The sequence below is a fragment of the Schistocerca nitens genome, chromosome 11, assembly GCF_023898315.1.
Source record: "Schistocerca nitens isolate TAMUIC-IGC-003100 chromosome 11, iqSchNite1.1, whole genome shotgun sequence".
NCBI classification, from domain to species: domain Eukaryota; kingdom Metazoa; phylum Arthropoda; class Insecta; order Orthoptera; family Acrididae; genus Schistocerca; species Schistocerca nitens.
This window is the reverse complement of record NC_064624.1, coordinates 124716855-124737001: the sequence shown is the minus strand read 5'-3', so window position 1 is coordinate 124737001 and position 20147 is coordinate 124716855. Positions and strand designations below refer to the sequence as shown.

At 45.1% G+C, this 20147-nt stretch overlaps 1 protein-coding gene across 1 annotated transcript in view; it reads left to right on the top strand.

The window, feature by feature from the left end:
* LOC126212700 (pleckstrin homology domain-containing family G member 5) overlaps window positions 1-20147 on the top strand; it is an 870566-nt gene that overhangs the window by 783936 nt on the left and 66483 nt on the right. Inside the window, exons 13-14 of the mRNA XM_049940115.1 lie at window positions 2806-3048; window positions 16339-16631. Of these exons, the coding sequence (XP_049796072.1) occupies window positions 2806-3048; window positions 16339-16631 (536 nt within the window). The remainder of the gene's footprint in view (window positions 1-2805; window positions 3049-16338; window positions 16632-20147) is intronic.

Genomic DNA, 20147 nt, shown 5'->3' with positions numbered 1-20147 from the left:
TTATTTGAAGTGATGTGGTTTGTAAACTGACAGGATTTTCTTCAAACATTCCTCTGCAAAAGGCTCTGACTAAATGCTCAGAACTACTTGATAATTGTGTGTCTGAGATGGAGCCCTGTGGGACACCACTGTTTTTTTCCAGTTTTTATGTTATTCTGCAGGCGAATGTATAATGTGTGCTTTCAATGTACCATGTACATTGCTTGTCAGGCCTTTCACTGGACCCCTGGTACAGGAACAGCAAATGCTCAGAAGTACTTGATAGTGATAGACCCAAGATGGAGCCCTGGAGGGCACCAGTATTTTACTTTTGATGTCATGTGATGCCTGCTTTTCATGTATCATGTAGATTGATGGACAGGGATTTCATGGGGATGGAGGTAGAGGAATGGCAAGGCAAGTGCTCAGAAGTAATCGATAGTGGTGGGCCCAAGATGGAGCCCAACAGAACACCAGTATTTCACTTTTTTATGTCTTTCTGCAGATGGATATGCAGTACTTGCTTTCCATTTACCATGTACATTGTCAGACATGACTTTCATGGGAACAATGGTAAAGGAACAGCAACTGCTCAGAAGTACACAATAGTGGTGGACCAGCGATGGAGCCCTGTGGGACACCAGTGAGCTTTTTTTTTTATGTCGCTCTGCAGATGGACGTGTGGTGCATGCTTTCCATGTATGATGTACGTACCTGGGCAGGTGTTTCATGGGTCCACTCACAGAGGAACAGCAAGTCTACTGAAGATTTCGATAGTAGTGGACATCTACATCTACATCTACATGACTACTCTGCACATTTAAGTGCTTGGCAGAGGGTTCGCCGAACCACAATCATACTATCTCTCTACCATTCCACTCACGAACAGCGCGCGGGAAAAACGAACACCTAAACCTTTCTGTTCGAGCTCTGATTTCTCTTATTTTATTTTGATGATCATTCCTACCTATGTAGGCTGGGCTCAACAAAATATTTTCGCATTCGGAACAGAAAGTTGGTGACTGAAATTTCGTAAATAGATCTCGCCGCAACGAAAAACGTCTGTGCTTTAATGACTTCCATCCCAACTCGCGTATCATATCTGCCACACTCTCTCCCCTACTACGTGATAATACAAAACGAGCTGCCCTTTTTTGCACCCTTTCGATGTCGTCCGTCAATCCCACCTGGTAAGGATCCCACACCGCGCAGCAATATTCTAACAGAGGACGAACGAGTGTAGTGTAAGCTGTCTCTTTAGTGGACTTGTTGCATCTTCTAAGTGTCCTGCCAATGAAACGCAACCTTTGGCTCGCCTTCCCCACAATATTATCTATGTGGTCTTTCCAACTGGAGTTGTTCGTAATTTTAACACCCAGGTACTTAGTTGAATTGACAGCCTTGAGAATTGTACTATTTATCGAGTAATCGAATTCCAACGGATTTCTTTTGGAACTCGTGTGGATCACCTCACACTTTTCGTCATTTAGCGCCAACTGCCACACCATACAGCAATCTTTTCTAAACCGCTTTGCAACTGATACTGGTCTTCGGATGACCTTGCTAGACGGTAAATTACAGCATCATCTGCGAACATCCTAATAGAACTGCTCAGATTGTCACCCAGGTCATTTATATAGATCAGGAACAGCAGAGGTCCCAGGACGCTTCCCTGGGGAACACCTGATATCACTTCAGTTTTACTCGATGATTTGCCGTCTATTACTACGAACTGCGACCTTCCTGACAGGAAATCACGAATCCAGTCGCACAACTGAGACGATACCCCACAGGCCCGCAGCTTGATTAGAAGTCGCTTGTGAGGAACGGTGTCAAAAGCTTTCCGGAAATCTAGAAATACGCAAACAACTTGAGATCCCCTGTCGATAGCGGCCATTCGATGAAGCCCTGTGGGGCATTAGTGGTTTTTGTTTTTCTTTTACTTTTTTATGTCTCTACGCAGATGGTCATGCAGTGCATACTTTCTGCATACCATGTACATCTACATCGACGTCTACATCCATACTCTGCAAGCCACCTGACGGTGCGTGGTGGAGGGTACCTTGAGTACCTCTATCGGTTCTCCCTTCTATTCAAGTCTCATATTGTTCGTGGAAAGAAGGATTGTCGGTATGCCTCTGTGTGGGCTCTAATCTCTCTGATTTTATCCTCACGGTCTCTTCGCAAGATATACGTAGAAGGGAGCAATATACAGCTCGACTCTTCGGTGTAGGTATGTTCTCGAAACTTCAACAAAAGCCCGTACCGAGCTACTGAGCATCTCTCCTGCAGAGTCTCCGCTGGAGTTTTTCTATCATCTCCGTAACACTTTCGTGATTACTAAACGATCCTGTAACGAAGTGCGCTGCTCTCCGTCGGATCTTCTCTATCTCTTCTATCAACCCTATCTGGTACGGATCCCATACTGCTGAGCAGTATTCGAGCAGTGCATGAACAAGCGCACTGTAACCTACTTCTTTCTTTTCGGACTGCATTTCCTTACGGTTCTTCCAATGAATCTCAGTCTGGCATCTGCTTTACTGACGATCAACTTTATATGATCATTCCATTTTAAATCACTCCTAATGCGTACTCCCAGATAATTTATGGAATTAACTGCTTTCAGTTGCTGACCTGCTATATTGTAGCTAAATGATAAGGGATCTTTCTTTCTATGTATTCGCAGCACATTACATTGTCGGACAGGCCTTTCGAGGGACCACTCTTTGGAGAACGACGAGTGTACTGAAGTTTTCGACAGTAGTGGACCCGAGATGGATCCCTGTGGGACACAGTGTTTTTTACGTTTCTTATCTGGCTGTGCAGACGGACGTGCGGTGCGTGCTGGTGACGGACGCGTTGCTGGTGTGCAAGCCGGCCGGGAGGCGGCGCGGCTCCGCCTCCAGGGCGGGGGCGGCGTTGCGGGTGGTGCGGCCGCCCTACCTGGTGGAGCGGCTGCGCGTGGCAGAGCTCCCCTCCGGCCTGGGCATCGCCGTCGTCTACTTGAGCGAGTGGCGCACCGCCGTGCACGCCTTCACCCTCTCCAGCAACGACCCCAGGACCGTCCGGGTGAGTCTTACGTCACTGACTAGTCCAGTCAGATGTCACGTAACTTAAAGGTACTTGTTCGTGGAACTACTGAGAAAGAACTCACTTGTCATTAATGTCACCAAGTAGAAGACAAATTAAATCAGGTATTCTTTCCAGAATGAGATTTTCACTCTGCAGCGGAGTGTGCGGTGATATGAAACTTCCTGGCAGATTAAAACTGTGTGCCAGACCGAGACTCGAACTCGGGACCTTTGCCTTTCGCAGGCAAGTGCTCTACCATCTGAGCTACCGAAGCACGACTCACGCCCGGTGCTCACAGCTTTACTTCTGCCATTATCTCGTCTCCTACCTTCCAAACTTTACAGAAGCTCTCCTGCCAACCTTGCAGAACTAGCACTCCTGAAATCCCCCAAGCTGTGGCTAAGCCATGTCTCCACAGTATCCTTTCTTTCAGGAGTGCTATTTCTGCAAGGTTGGCAGGAGAGCTTCTGTAAAGTTTGGAAGGTAGGAGACGAGGTACTGGCAGAAGTAAAGCTGTGAGGACGGGGCGTGAGTCGTGCTTGGGTAGCTCAGTTGGTAGAGCACTTGCCTGCGAAAGGCAAAGGTCCCGAGTTCGAGTCTCGGTCCGGCACACAGTTTTAATGTGCCAGGACGTTTGAGGTATTCTTTGTACTAAAATTTTGTTATTTGCTGTCCTCGAGGCAACGGCCTTGCCGCTGCGCCTACACCGGTTCCCGTGAGATCACCGAAGTTAAGGGTTGTCGGGCGTGCGCTGTTGCCATTTTTCGTGGTGCACTCAGCCTCGTGATGCCCGTTGAGGAGCTACTCGACCGATTAGTAGCGGCTTCGGTCAAGAATGCCATCATAACGACTGGGAGAGCGGTGTGCTGACCCCACGCCCCTCCTATCCATATCCTCTCTGAGGATGACGCGGCGGTCGGATGGTCCCGGCAGGCCACTCGTGGCCTGAAGACGGAGCGAGAGTGCTGTCCTTGATGTACAGTATTATGTCCAGCATTGTACTAGTAATTACTAGTAATTTCCTTCTGCTTATGGGACTGATGACCGCGTAGTTTGGTCCCTTCTCCAATCCAACCAACCAACCTTCTGCGTAGACTCAATAAATTTGAAGAATGACATTTTCCCACCAGACTGTGATGATGAGGTCCCATAACCCAGGGAGCATAGGGGACGATGCGGGAAACGCGCACCGCCGTACTAGGCAAGGTCCCTGCAGAGGTGGTTTGCCATTGCCTTCCTCCGACCGTAATGGGGATGAATGATGATGATGAAGGCGACACAACACCCAGTCATCTCGAGGCATGGAAAATCCCTGACCATGCTGGGAATCGAACCCGGGACCCCGTGCGCGGGAAGCGAGACCACGAGCTGTGGACATCAGACTGTATAGGAAATTTATTATTCATTTTTCACACAAACAGTTTCGAGCGTTTCCCATTCTCCAGTGTGTCTCTAGTGACACATGTCAGTACTTTCCCCAATGCCAGGCGTGACAACGCATCGACCATTTTCTTCTGTGTTGGCCCCACATCCTCAATAAATTTGAAGAACGACATTTTTCACCAGATTCAGATGGCTCTGAGCACTATGGGACTGAACATCTGAGGTCATCATTTCCCTAGAATTTAGAACTACTTAAACCTAACTAACCTAAGGACATCACACACATCCATGCCCGAGGCAGGATTCGAACCTGCGACGTTAGCGATCGCAGGGTTGCAGAGTGAAGCGCCTGGAACCGCTCGGCCACAGCGGCCGGCTTTTCACCAGATTATCTACTAAATTTTTCATTTATTGTTCCCTCGTGACCCGCACATGTAACAGCTCGTTGCGTGAGTGTACATTGTGTTTTTCTTAGGAAATAGTGCAAAATGAGGACGTCTGATGACTGTGCTTTGGACAGTTATGCATGGCATGCGATTTTTAAATTGATGACAATGTAGCCACATGTGTCATGAGAGAGACACTTGAGAATGGGAAGTGATCGAAACCCGTATTGAGGAGAATAAATAAAATATTTTATACACACTCTGGTGGAAAAATGTTGTTCTTCAAATTGTACCAGGCAGTGTGTCAGGACAGTTTTAAGTACACTACCCGAAGGTAGCTCTTTTTTTTATTTTTATTCTTTTATACACCTTGGTGTCCGCAGCTTGTGGTCTCGCTGTAGCGTCCTCGCTTCGCGAGCACTGAGTCCCAGTTATTAGATTCCTGGTGGGGTCAGGGATTTTCACCTGCCCCGAGATGACTGGGTGTTGTGTCGTCTTCATCATCATCATTCATCTCTATTACGGTCGGAGGAAGGCAATGGCAAACCACCTCCACTAGGACCTTGCCTAGTATGGCGGTGCGGGGCTGCAGCACCGTTCACCTACACCCTGTCAAGGAATATGGGACTTCATCATCGCACCTTGGTCTCATTCCATTGCATAAAGAATGTGTTTTTTGTGATTTGGACTCAGCTGGAAATTGGGAAGGGGTACCTAAAGGTTCTTGTATTTTGCAAAAAACTATAAACAGTATAAAACTAACATGTACTGTCTATATCACTACACAGCTAAAATGGTCGCCCGATACCAGTTTCAACAACTTATAGGAGCAAAAAAAATTAGATTTTAAGTATTTCATATAATTTTTGAGCGAATTTAAGAATTTCAAATGCTGCCATAATCTACTCTTCACGTTAATGATTCAGCACAATAACTCATGCATTACCATCACAAAGAGTGTATGTGTCTTGAGAAGGCGTAAGTCAGTCACAGCACAAACGTTACATAGACTATATTCATCCAGCACTGGACACTTAGCGACTTACAGAAAACTTTACTCACAATTCCAAACCTTTTCTTGCTCACACTCCCCCACACAAAATCATTACGAGAAAAAGAAAATTTTACTTGTTACTATGCTGTCCTCCTCCATAGCTGGGTGCTCATCGAGACAGACCTTCATACGGCAGACCCGGGTTCGATTCCCAATACTGCCACGTATTTCTCCTCGGTGGGAGACCTGGACCGAGGTGCGCTCAGCCTTGCGATGCTGACTGAGATGTAGCGCCTCAAAGCTTAGAACGTCGACGATGATCGTGAATGTGGTGTGCTGACTACATGCTCCTGCATACCGCATCTGATGATGAATGTTGAGGATGATTTGGCGGTCGGTCAGCTATCGCGTGAACTTCAGGGCCCCTGATCGCGCATCTACCTGTTACTACTACCACTTAAATTTTCGCTGTTCCTGCAGTAAAACATTATGTTTTAACTTATTACTTCTTTACTACTAATTCTTTTCGCAATACATTTGGCAGACAGTAGCCACACATACTGCAGGATCATCATCATTTAAGACTGATTATGCCTTCCAGCGTTCAGTCTGGAGCATAGCCCCCTTATAAAATTCCTCCATGATCCCCTATTCAGTGCTAACATTGGTGCCTCTTCTGATGTTAAACCTATTACTTCAAAATCCTTCTTAACCGAATCCAGGTACCTTCTCCTTGGTCTGCCCCGACTCCTCCTACCCTCTACTGCTGAACCCACGAGTCTCTTGGGTAACCTTGCTTCTCCCATGCGTGTAACATGACCCCACCATCTAAGCCTGTTCGCCCTGACTGCTACATCTATAGAGTTCATTCCCAGTTTTTCTTTGATTTCCTCATTGTGGACACCCTCCTGCCATTGTTCCCATCCACTAGTACCTGCAATCATCCCAGCTACTTTCATATCCGTAACCTCAACCTTGTTGATAAGGTAACCTGAATTCACCCAGCTTTTGCTCCCATACATACGGTGCACAGATAACTTAGTCTCGGTACTGACTTCCTTTTTGCAGCAGAGAGTAGATCGTAGCTGAGCGCTCACTGCATTAGCTTTGCTACACCTCGCTTCCAGTTCTTTCACTATGTTTCCATCCTGTGAGAATATGCATCCTAAGTACTTGAAACCGTCCACCTGTTCTAACTTTGTTCCTCCTATTTGGCACTCAATCCGTTTATATTTCTTTCCCACTGACATTACTTTCGTTTTGGAGATGCTAATCTTCATACCATAGTCCTTACATTTCTGATCCAGCTCTGAAATATTACTTTGCAAACTTTCAATCGAATCTGCCATCACAACTAGGTCATCCGCATATGCAAGACTGCTTGTTTTGTGTTCACATATCTTTATCTCACCTTGCCAACTGCAAAATTATATCATTGTGTGGCACATGGTTCAGGTGGTATAAGGAGTTCAGGTGGGCAAATGGGGTGTTTTTCTTACACGTGAATTGAGAAATGCCAGGATTCAGAGAAAAATGGGTTTTACTCCCAAGCACAACCACTAAGGGGCACAACGTTCACGAAAACTGGCTATGGTCCGCGGAGTGAACCGCACATGGTACAGAAAGAGCATTTCGCCCTCAATCGGAAGGACTGGTGGATATGTCCAGAGGGTAAGGAGCGTGGCAGTCAACAGAGCGACCTGCTGTTGCGGCCGCTACCTCGCTGACCCTCTTGCATACGTCACGTGACGACACCCGGTACTCCCATTGGTGGGTTTGTGGCAGAAAGATGGCGTCCCTAACTCTGCAATACCGTTGTGACGTCCCTAGCTCAGCGTAATAGCGCATGGGAGCTGGTCACAAGTACTGCATTTATGTAACTGCTCACACCACAACCTGAGGCTTAATATGATGCAGGCAGACTACAATAAAATTTTTTACCTTTATTGCCAGTTACCATGAACAGTGCGACTCGTAGTTCAGGAGATATACTATGTGATCAAAAGTATCCGGACAGCTGGCTGAAAATGACTTACAACTTCGTGGCGCCCACCATCGGTAATGCTGGAATTCAGTATGGTGTTGGCCCACCCTTAGACTTGATGATAGCTTCCACTCTCGCAGGCATACGTTCAGTCAGGTGTTGGAGGGTTTCTTTTGGAATGGCAGCCCAATATTCATGGAGTGCTGCACTGAGGAGAGATATCAATGTCGGTGAGGCCTGGCATGAATTCGGTGTTCCAAAGCGTCCCGAAGGTGTTCTGTAGGATTCAGGTCAGGACTCTGTGCAGGCCAGTCCATTACAGGGATGTTATTGTCGTGTAACCGCTCCGCCACAGGCCGTGCATTATGAACAGGTGCTGGATCGTGTTGAAAGATGCAATCGCCATCCCCCACATTCCTCTTCAACAGTGGGAAGCAAGGAGGTGCTTAAAACATCAATGTAAGCCTGTGCTGTGATAGTACCACGCAAAACAACGGTGGGTGCAAGTCCCCTCCATGAAAAACACGACCACACCATAACATCACCGCCTCCGAATTTTACTGTTGGTACTACACATGCTGGCAGATGACGTTCACTGGCTATTCGCCGTACCCACACCCTGCCATCGGATCGCCACATTGTGTACCATTATTCGTCACTCCACTCAACGTTTCCCACTGTTCCATCGTCCAATGTTGACACTCCATACACCAAAAGAGGCGTTGTTTGGCATTTACCGGCGAGATGTGGGGCTTATGAGCAGCCGCTCGACCATGAAATCCAAGATTTCTCACCTCCCGCCTAACTGTCATAGTACTTGCAGAGGATCCTGATGCAGTTTGGAATTCCTGTGTGATGGCCTGGATAGATGTCCTCCTATTACACATTACGGCCCTCTTCAACTGTCAGAGGTCTCTGTCAGTCAACAGACGAGATCGGCCTATACGCTTTTGTGCTGTACGTGTCCCTTCACGTTTCCACTTCACTATCACATCGGAAACAGTGGACTTAGGGATGTTTAGGAGTGTGGAAATGTCGCGTACAGACGTACGACACAAGTGACACCCAATCACCTGCCCACATTCGAAGTTTGTGAGTTCTGCGGAGCGCCCCATTCTGCTCTCTCACGATGTCTAATGACTACTGAGGTCGCTGATATGGAGTACTTGGCAGTAGGTGGCAGCACAATGCACCTAATATGAAAAACGTATATATTTAGGAGTGTCCGGATACTTTTGATCACATACAGTATGTCGTCATAAACATTGAGATGGGTGAAAAACTAGCTTCTTCTAAACAAAACGAAGTGCAAATTACCCACAGTTTAGTCATTCAGTGTTTGATAATAAGAGCTGTTTTATCTGTGAGATCTCGATTCTTTAAAGAATGGGTGGTGGAGGTAAAATGGGGGGAGGGTAACTGCCTTTAGATAAATAGCTGATCAATCGAAGAGTTCATTGCTTTCATTTCCTTTATTAGCATAGTAATGTGCTGCGTTACTTTCAGTGTTCCTTACCAACATTCCTATGTACAATTTTTTTAGCAGCTGATAATTTGTAGACCTCCATGTGCCTGATGCCTCTTAACTGGAAAATTAACAATCCTACTGCCAGGATTTTTACGCTTGACTGACTCATAAAGACCCCAAGGGATTTACACGAGGTATAGTCGCAGGATCGTAATGAACCAACAAAAAACCATAGAATACGGCTGTCCAATGCAGTATTCGTCATTCTATTTTCAAAAGTGCTTTGTTCAAGAAACAAAAACAAAAATAGATTGGAGTCATAAAGTGGCACTCATTACAAACAACAGTGAATAAGTTGTAACCCGCAGAAAATATAAATTTTAAAAAGTTGACTGGATGTAATTGAATCAGAGGGAGAAAGACATAAATTTCGGAAATAATAGCTTTGGAAACGAGGGATACACATAAACTGCGGTGAGAAAGGTCATGGAGTACCTACTAATACCGTTATGAAACAAAGAATGTAGCAGCAAGAGTTTACAAGAAGGCGGCATTCCAGCATGTAGCTATTTTATGTTCAATAATAAATGAATGACTTAGGTTGAGTAAAATAATTAAAAGAAATATTGAATATGATTTACATATTGTCCTCAGTGCTGTGTGGATGGATTATGAAAGTATTGTGGATTCTCAGTATTGGTAACATGAACTGATGTTCTGGTAAAAGCCACGAAATTACGTGTTCTGCAGGTATGTCTTCCAGAAAGACAATGATATAATTTTGCACGTACATCCAGCAGTATATGTGGCTACTGTATGCCAAGTGTATTGCAAATAGAACTAGTAGTAAAGAAGTAATAAGGAGAGAATGATAAGATTGAATATACAATGCGAGGAATTGAGTAGATATTATTAGATCCCATATATGAACTTACAGTTTACAAAATATGATCGACCTGTGAGACTTTGTGAGTTAAAATTCACTAAACTTTCTGCACACTGAATGATTGCAAAATATCTGTATTAATATTTAGACCACAAAATTGAAATTACCTACAGCCTCTCCAACCTATTAACCAGCACGGCAAAGTAAATTGGAAACATCTCACCCAAAATCTCCAATATTGCAGACCTCTTAAACCAGTTCCAGAACACAAAGCAGAAAGCAATGCAATGCACATTCGAATCTCTACAGCTATATAGTGTGTTTGCTTCATGCATGCCCCACATTGGCTGACACAAGTAGAACCATACCACAGATGTATACACATCTCAACAGTGTCACAGAGAGATAAAGAAAATACTTTGGCTCGTGTAATCATAGCTGACAATATGATGTCTTTGCTGAATACTGCAAAGATAATTCGCGATTTTAAAGGCAAAATTAGTGTGCAATTTAGGAAGCAACTTTCACCCATTCCGTCTGACTCCATTAGAGACTACATACCTCATAAAAATGTATCCTCTGTGTGTGTGTGTGTATGTGTGTGTGTGTGTGTGTGTGTGTGTGTGTGTGTGTGTGCGTACGTGCGTGTGTGCGCGCATGTTTCATGGCTCATGTGTATTGATATGTGGCTTTGGCAGGTGTGTACAGAGATGGTACAACGTACACAGCATCTATATGCGACAATTCGGATGGCCTGGTCCCCATTGCGGATGTTCTCCAAACAAATATGCATAATTTTATACAGCTGGTACTGCGAATTGTACTACTAAAACCTTTTTAGTTTTGTAAAGCTCTCCTGTATGTAGTCAGAACATAGCCATCCTCTAGTGACTAATACAGTCCAGTGCACCTTCACAGTATTTAGTATACTGCTCAATGCACCCAATTCTATTACTGTGTGTATGGTGTGCAAACTCTGTGTGTGTGTGTGTGTGTGTGTGTGTGTGTATGAGCGCGCGCGCGCATCCACGTATGTTTCTTGGCTCAATTGTCCTTTGCCAGGTGTATACCGAGATGGTATAATGTCCACAGGACCAATATGCGATGATATGAATGGCCTGGTCCCCATTGCAGATGTTCTCTCAACAAATATACATAATTTTCAATGACTTGTACCACAACTAGTACTACTAAAACTTTTTTACTATTGTAAGGCTTTCTTATATGTAGTCGGAACATCACCATCCTCTGGTGACTAATATGGTCTAGTACACTTGGAACTATTTACTATACTCCTCAGTGCACCTAGTTCTGTTACTGTCTATATGGTCTGCAAAGTGTGTCTCCCCCATTTCTCTCTCTCTCTCTCTCTCTATATATATATATATATATATATATATATATATATATATATATATATATATATATGCTGTCCCAGCTATCTTGTCCACCCAAAATATCTCTGGAACAATAACAGCTATTGGAAAACGACTTTCACCGGTATCAATGTAGGGCTGGGACCCATGAATTTACATATTTTGAAACATTCTAAAACGAAAGCATATGTGTTTTTTAACAAACTTATGTTTTTTTTAAATGGACCTCCTATATTTTTTCTTCGGCAATCCATAGCATGACAAAGCACATACACAATGGCGATGATTGCATCGCAATATTCCCATTACATCCCGAGATATTGAGACGCGAAGTTGACGCTTGAAACACCCGACATGCGCTGCTAGCACACGTCCTGAGGCTCAGGCGTGAACGCCATGCTGCCCGTAATCGCGATGTGATTGACATGTGTAATCACACCTCCATACTTATCAAGAGGGACACTTACTTGTCAATCACATCGCGATTACGGGCAGCGTGGGGTTCACGCCTGAGCCTCAGGACGTGCGCTAGCAGCGCATGTCGGCTGTTTCAAGCGTCAACTTCGCGTCTCAATATCTCGGGGTGTAATGGGAATATTGCGATGCAATCATCGCCATTGTGTATGTGCTTTGTCATGCTATGGATTGCTGAAGAAAAAATATAGGAGGTCTATTTAAAAAAAGCATAAGTTTGTGTTAAAAAACACATATGCTTTCGTTTTAGAATGTTTCCAAATATGTACATCCATGGGCCCCAGCCCTACATTGATACCAGTGAAAGTCGTTTTCCAATAGCTGTTATTGTTCCAGAGATATTTTGGATGGACAAGATAGCTGGGACACCCTGTATATACAGGGTGTTACAAAAAGGTACAGCCAAACTTTCAGGAAACATTCCTCACACACAAAGAAAGAAAGTATGTTATGCGGACATGTGTCCGGAAACGCTTACTTTCCATGTTAGAGCTCATTTTATTACTTCTCTTCAAATCACGTTAGTCATGGAATGGAAACACACAGCAACAGAACGTACCACCGTGACTTCAAACACTTTGTTACAGGAAATGTTCAAAATGTCCTCCGTTAGGGAGGATACGTGCATCCACCCTCCGTCGCACGGAATCCCTGATGCGCTGATGCAGCCCTGGAGAATGGCGTATTGTATCACAGCCGTCCACAATACGAGCACAAAGAGTCTCTACATTTGGTATCGGGGTTGCGTAGACAAGAGCTTTCAAATAAATGAAAGTCAAGAGGGTTGAGGTCAGGAGAGCGTGGAGGCCACGGAATTGGTCCGCCTCTACCAATCCGTCGGTCACCGAATCTGTTGTTGAGAAGCGTACGAACACTTCGACTGGAATGTGCAGGAGCTCCATCGTGCACGAACCACATGTTGTGTCGTACTTGTAAAGGCACATGTTCTAGCAGCACAGGTAGAGTATCCCGTATGACATCATGATAACGTGCTCCATTGAGCGTAGGTGGAAGAACATGGGGCCCAATCAAGGCATCACCAACAATGCCTGCCCAAACGTTCATAGAAAATCTGTGTTGATGACGTGATTGCACAATTGCGTGCGGATTCTCGTCAGCCCACACATGTTGATTGTGAAAAAAACAATTTGATGACGTTGGAATGAAGCCTCACCCGTAAAGAGGACGTTTGCACTGAAATGAGGATTGACACAACCATTCGCAGAAGTGTACCCGTGGAGGCCAATCGGCTGCTGATAGTTAGTGCCTGCACACGCTGTACACGGTACGGAAACAACTGGTTCTCCCGTAGCACTCTCCATACAGTGACGTGGTCAACGTTACCTTGTACAGCAGCAACTTCTCAGACGCTGACATTAGGGTTATCGTCAACTGCACGAAGAATTGCCTCGTCCATTGCAGGTGTCCTCGTCGTTCTAGGTCTTCCCCAGTCGCGAGTCACAGGCTGGAATGTTCCGTGCTCCCTAAGACGCCGATCAATTGCTTCGAACGTCTTCCTGTCGGGACACCTTCGTTCGGGAAATCTGTCTCGATACAAACGTACCGCGCCACGGCTATTGCCCCGTGCTAATCCGTACATCAAATGGGCATCTGCCAACTCCGCGTTTGTAAACATTGCACTGACTGCAAAACCACGTTCGTGATGAACAATAACCTGTTGATGCTACGTACTGATGTGCTCGATGCTAAAGTTCAATTCTTTTATCTTGGCGGCTCGCGCATGCCCGCCCAGACGCGGGAGATTGCTGCGTTGCCAGTTGCACACGACGCACGCGCCAAGAGAAGCAGCACCATAGTATAGCATAGTTCGCAAGCTTAAGTTTAGGGGGGAACGCGCAGTTCATGAAGTAAAGCCACCACGGCCGCATTAACCCTTTCGCTGCTACAGAGACGTGCTCCCTGCATTCCGCGCTGTGGGCGATTTTGTCACTGCACTGCTCGCCTGTGCAGACACATTGTGTTCCGACTGCTTTGACATTCTTTATCATTCGATTCCACAAAAACTATTTGGCTCAAAAATTAGATTTTTACCTATCTTCTTGACTGATACCTCCCCCCCACAAATGACTTAATTTTGTTTCGATGTTCAACGCAGTTATTATGCAGCTTTAAATATAGTAAACCATTGCACGAAATTTTTGAAGAGTTTGCAGAGGTAAAGTCCATAGAGTATACTTTCCGGATGGTCGATTTTAGTTGCCACAGTGTTGAGAATGAAATGTGGACAAGATACCTATATATTTCATTTAATTTAAGTACCACATAAGTGTCGTATGTAATATTCAGAAATATTCCACCTTTCGCGACTGTAACAAAAGTTTTACTTACACTGGGCACGTTTGGCTTTACTTTAAAGCACTTCAATCAATCAAAAGGAAGTAGACAAAATACATTAAACAAAACTGTGGACTTACAAAAACATTAGGACTTGAATATACCGTCTGTCAGTGAAGTGCTCAGAGCTATGTCAAATATAATTTTGTGTGTGGCACACACAAACAGCATTTATTTGCTGAAACACTGATGAGCCAACACAAACGTTGAATATTGTGCTACCGCAGCACAAAACTACGAAAGGTGCCTTGGCAATGGAGGACACAAAATACAGTCCTCTTATGATGCTTCAAAAGAGAGAAACGCATCTGGTCTAAGTAAGTCGCTTATTACAGTTGCAGAAGAGGGATATATTTCAATACCATTGGTAAAACTGCGACTGTGGAACAAAAACAAGAAATAGAACATGAATACCATTGTGTATGTGCCATACCTTTTCACCTTTCACTTTAAAATAAAGCCAAACGCGCCCTGTGTAAATAAAACTTTTATTACAGTCGCGAAAGACGGAATATTTCTCAATATTACATACGACACCTATGTGGTACTTAAATTAAATGAGATATTGTTATACAGTAAATTTTATATGAAATTTAGGTACCTTGTCCACATTTCATTCTCAACATTGTGGCAACTAAAATCTACCATACGGAAAGTTTACGCTATGGACTTTTACCTCTGCAAACTCTTCAAAATTTCGTGCAATGGTTTACTACATTTAATGCTGCACAATAACTGGGTTGAACATCGAAACAAAATTTAGTCATTTATGGGGGGAAGGTACCAGTCAAGAAGACGTGTAAAAATCAAATTTTTTGGCCAAATAGTTTTTGTGGAATCGAATGATAAGTGTGTCAAAGCAGACGGAACACCATGTGTCTGCACAGGCGAGAAGTGCAGTGATGACAAAATCGCGCACAGCGCGGAATGCGGGGAGCACGTGTCTGCAGCAGCGAAAAAGTTAATGAAGAGGCAAAGCACTAGAAATTTCATTCAAACGAATAAAAATCGTGAAGTAAGGCACTCCAATATTGTTTTTAAATAAAGAAAATATTAAGCACCGCACAAGGTTTGAACTCGTAACCTTTCACTTGGTTGCCCAACACCTTAACTCTTCCACTACATTGGCTCATCGAACAGCGTAATTCCATAAGGACTGTAACACCTCACGCAACTACTTATAAACACTGTTGGTATGACTATGAACTACTCACGCTTCGTCGAAGTACAATAGGAAATAAACAGTTACCGCTGTTCTTTATTGCGAAAAAGCAGTTCGTGAGATTCAAACAAACACCTTTCCTTGCTATCGCCTGAGTTAGGAGTCTTATTGCTTGTTTGGTTTAATTAATTAATAGAATATGAAGCAATTGGTATAAAGAATGCTTTTTCCAAACTTTCTATAAAAGAAAGTCTGCTATCAAGACACTGCTTTTGTTCAATTACTTTATTTATGACTGAACGTTTCTAAAACTGAAGAGACTCGTCCGTGCTCTGCACTGCACTCGAGATCTGGCAACGTCGTTCTCTGTTCATTGGCTGACTGTGTTTTATGACGTCAGATGCGCAGAACGAACCTAAACTCGGCCGCCAAGATATATGACGCGCACTTTAGCACTGTAGAGCAATGAGTCGCATGTCAACACAAGCACCGAAGTCAACATTACCTTCCTTCAATTGGGCCAACTGGCGGTGAATCGAGGAAGTACAGTACATAGTGACGAAACTAAAATGAGCTCTAACATGGAAATTAAGCGTTTCCGGATACATGTCCACATAACATGTTTTCTTTATTTGTGTGTGAGCAATTTTTCCTGAAAGTTTGGCCGTACCTTTTTGTAACACCGTATATATATATATATATATATATATATATATATATATATATGTGTGTGTGTGTGTGTGTGTGTGTGTGTGTGTGTGTGTGTGTGTGTGTGTGTGTGCGGCTGAGCTCACGAGTAGTGGTGTGTGGCTTTTGTAGGTATGGGTGGAGGCAGTGCAGCGCGCACAGGACCTGTACGCGACGGCGCGGATGGCCTGGTCTCCGGCGCCACAGCTGTCTTCCCCACTCGGGGCGGCGCCGCCCCTGCCTCTTTCCCATATGGGGGTGGCACAGCAGCAGCAGATGGGGGCGGCAGAGCCTCAGCCGGAGTGGCCAGGGGCGGCGACAGCAGCAGCAGCGGGGACGACAGCGGCAGCCGAGGCGATGCCGCACAGCCCCCGACTGGAGTCCAGTAGGAGCAGCCGCCTCTCCAGCCTGGCACACTCGCACAGGTACTTCTGAGTTGTCCCCTCGATGGCGATTACGTCACAATATCGGAATTGTCGTCATATGGCAGATATGCCCTCAGGTGACAGAAGCCGTGGGGTACCTCCTAATATGAAGTCAACCACCTCTTGCCCATCAGGGTGCACGAGCTCGACATGGCATGGTCTTGACAAGTCCTTGGAAGACCCTTGAGGAAATATTAAGCCATACGGCCTCTGTAGCTGCCCGTAACTTGGAACTGTTGCCAGTGCAGGTTTTTGTGCAGGAACTGACTTTCCATAATCTCCAATGGGATTCATGTCAGGGGGGTCTGGATGGCCAAATCATTTGCTCGAATTGTCCAGAATGTTCTTCAAAGTAGTTGTGAACAATACTAAAATGGTTCAAATGGCTCTGAGCACTATGGGACTGAACATCTTACGTCATCAGTCCCCTAGAACTTAGAACTACTTAAACCTAACTAACCTAAGGACATCACACACATCCATGCCCGAGGCAGGATTCGAACCTGCGACTGTAGCAGCCCCGCGGTTCTGGACTGCAGTGTCTAGAACCGCACGAGTGAACAGTACTGACCCGGTGACATGGCGCATGAAACTTCCATTACTGTTTGTGAACAAGTAGCCAAACATAACCATTTCCAATCAACGACTTGTTCAGCTGGGCTGGGGTATTTGGTCCACTGCATGAAAACACAGCCTACATCATTATGGAGGCATCATTGGTTTGCACAGTACCTTGTTGTCAACCTGGGTCTGTGGGGCCTGTGCCCCACTCGAATCCTACCATCAGCTCTTACCAACTGAAATTGGGACTCATCTGACCAGAGCACAGTTTACTAGTCGTCTAGGGTGCAACTGATATAATCACGATCAGCGGAGAGGCTCTGCACACAATGTCGTGCTGTTAGCAAACTCACTCGCATCCTGCTACGTTAGTCGTACATCCAATAGTAATTTCTGCGGTTATTCCAGGCAGTGTTGCTTGTCTGTTAGCACTGACGACTCTACGCTAACACTGCTGCTTTCGGTCGTTAAGTGAAGGCCGTCGGCCAGTGCGTTGTCCCTGGTGAGAGGTAATGCCTGAAATTTATACTATCGGCACAATCTTAACACTGTGGATCTCAGAATACTGAATTCTCTAACAAATTCTGAAATGGAATGCCCCATGCGTCTACTTCCAACTATTATTCTGCGTTAAAAGACTATTAATTGTCGCCGTCTGGCCACAAGCACGTCGGAAACCTTTCCAATGAATTGCCTGAGCACAATGTACTGCACTCAACCAATGCACTGCCCTTTTATACGTCGTGAACGCTAAACTACCGCCATCTGTATATGTGCCACTATCTCACGACTTTTGTCATCTCAGTGTGATATTGAAATTCTTGCATCAGTGTGTCACACTGTTAATGTATCCACAATATCAATAAATTTCTCTGATATATCTACACAACTGGCGCTTAAAATTGCTACACCACGAAGGTGACGTGCTACAGACGCGAAATTTAACCAACAGGAAGAAGATGCTGTGACGCGCAAATGATTAGCTTTTCATAGCATTCACACAAGGTTGGCGCCGGTGGCGACACCTACAACGTGCTGACATGAGCAAAGTTTCCAACCGATTTCACATACACAAACAGCACTTGACCGGCGTTGCCTGGTGAAACTTTGTTGTCATGCCTCGTGTAAAGAGGAGAAATGCGTACCATCACGTTTCCGACTTTGATAAAAGTCGGATTGTAGCCTATCGCGATTGCGGTTTATCGTATCGCGACATTACTGCTCGCGTTGGTCGAGATCCAATGACTGTTAGCAGAATATGGAATCGGTGGGTTCAGGAGGGTAATACGGAACGCCGTGCTGGATCCCAACGGCCTCGTATCACTAGCAGTCGAGATGACAGGCATCTTATCCACACGGCTGTAAAGGATCGTGCAGCCACGTCTCGATCCCTGAGTCAGCAGATGGGGACGTTTGCTAGACAAAAACCATCTGCACGAACTGTTCGACGACGTTTGCAGCATGATCGACTATCAGCTCGGAGACCGTGGCCGCAGTACCCTTGACACTGCATCACAGAAAGGAGCACCTGCGATGGTGAACTCGATGACGAACCTGGGTGCACGAATGGCAAAACGTCATTTTTTCGGATGAATCCAGGTTCTGTTTACAGCAGCACGACGGTCGCATCCGTGTTTGGCGACATCGCAGTGAACGCACATCGGAAGCGTGTGTTCGTCATCGCCATGCTGGCGTATCACACGGCGTGATTGTATGGGGTGCCATTGGTTACATGTCTCGGTCACCTCTTGTTCGCATTGACGGCACTTTGAACAGTGGACGTTACATTTCAGAGGTGTTACTACCCGTGGCCCTACCCTTCATTCGATACCTGCGAAACCCTACATTTCAGCAGGATAATGCACGACCGGGTGTTGCAGGTCGTGTACGGGCCTTTCTGGACACAGAAAATGTTCGACTGCTGCCCTGGCCAGCACATTCTCCAGATCTCTCACCAATTGAAAACGTCTGGTCAATTATGGCCGAGCAACTGGCTCGTCACAATACGCCAGTCACTACTCTTGATGAGCTGTGGTAACTTGTTGAAGCTGCATGGGCAGCTGTACCTGTACACACCATCCGAGCTTTGTTCGACTCTATGCCCAGGCGTGTCGAGGCCGCTATTACGGCCAGAGGTGGTTGTTCTGGGTACTGATTTCTCAGGATCTATGCACCCAAATTGCGTGAAAATGTAATAACATGTCAGTTCTAGTATAATATATTTGTCGAATGAATGCCCGTTTATCATCTGCATTTGTTCCTGGTGTAGCAATTTTAATTTCTAGTAGTGTACATCTACATCCATTCTCTGGATTCACGTAGGGAGCACGGATAGAATGACTGCTTAAATTATGAACCTCTGTAATTAGTATGTCTTGCCCTGATGGTACCTATGGGGGCAATGTGTATGGGACTGTAGTCTATTCCTAGAGTAACTATTTAAAGCCAGTTCCTGGAACTTTGTAAGTAAGCTTTCACATTATAGTTTGTCTCTATCCTCAAGTGTCTGCCAGGTCAGCTTCTCCAGTATTTCTGAGACACTCTCCAAAAGGTCAACTAAACAGCGACCATTCATGCTGCCCTTTTCTGTGGACATTCAATAGTCCTTGTTAGTCCTATTAGGTAAGGATATCACACACATGACCAGTATTCTCAGATGGATCGCAGTTTTGTCAGCAATCTCCTTTGTAAACTGATTGCATTCTAGTCCCTGTCGGGGCACACATTTTCAGCTGTCCACATCGAGGTGTATCAATAACACCTGTCGGCAGCTGACTGTTTCAGCTAGTCATCATTTATTCCAGGGAAAAGCTGCACGGTCATCAACAGTATTCTGTTCTTTCAAGAACAGTTACTGTCTTCATATGTATGATTGCATTTCTCTAGTGCTCTACCAATTATGTCACCTATTTCACTATATAACCATTCCATTTCATATCCCTACAAATTTCTAGA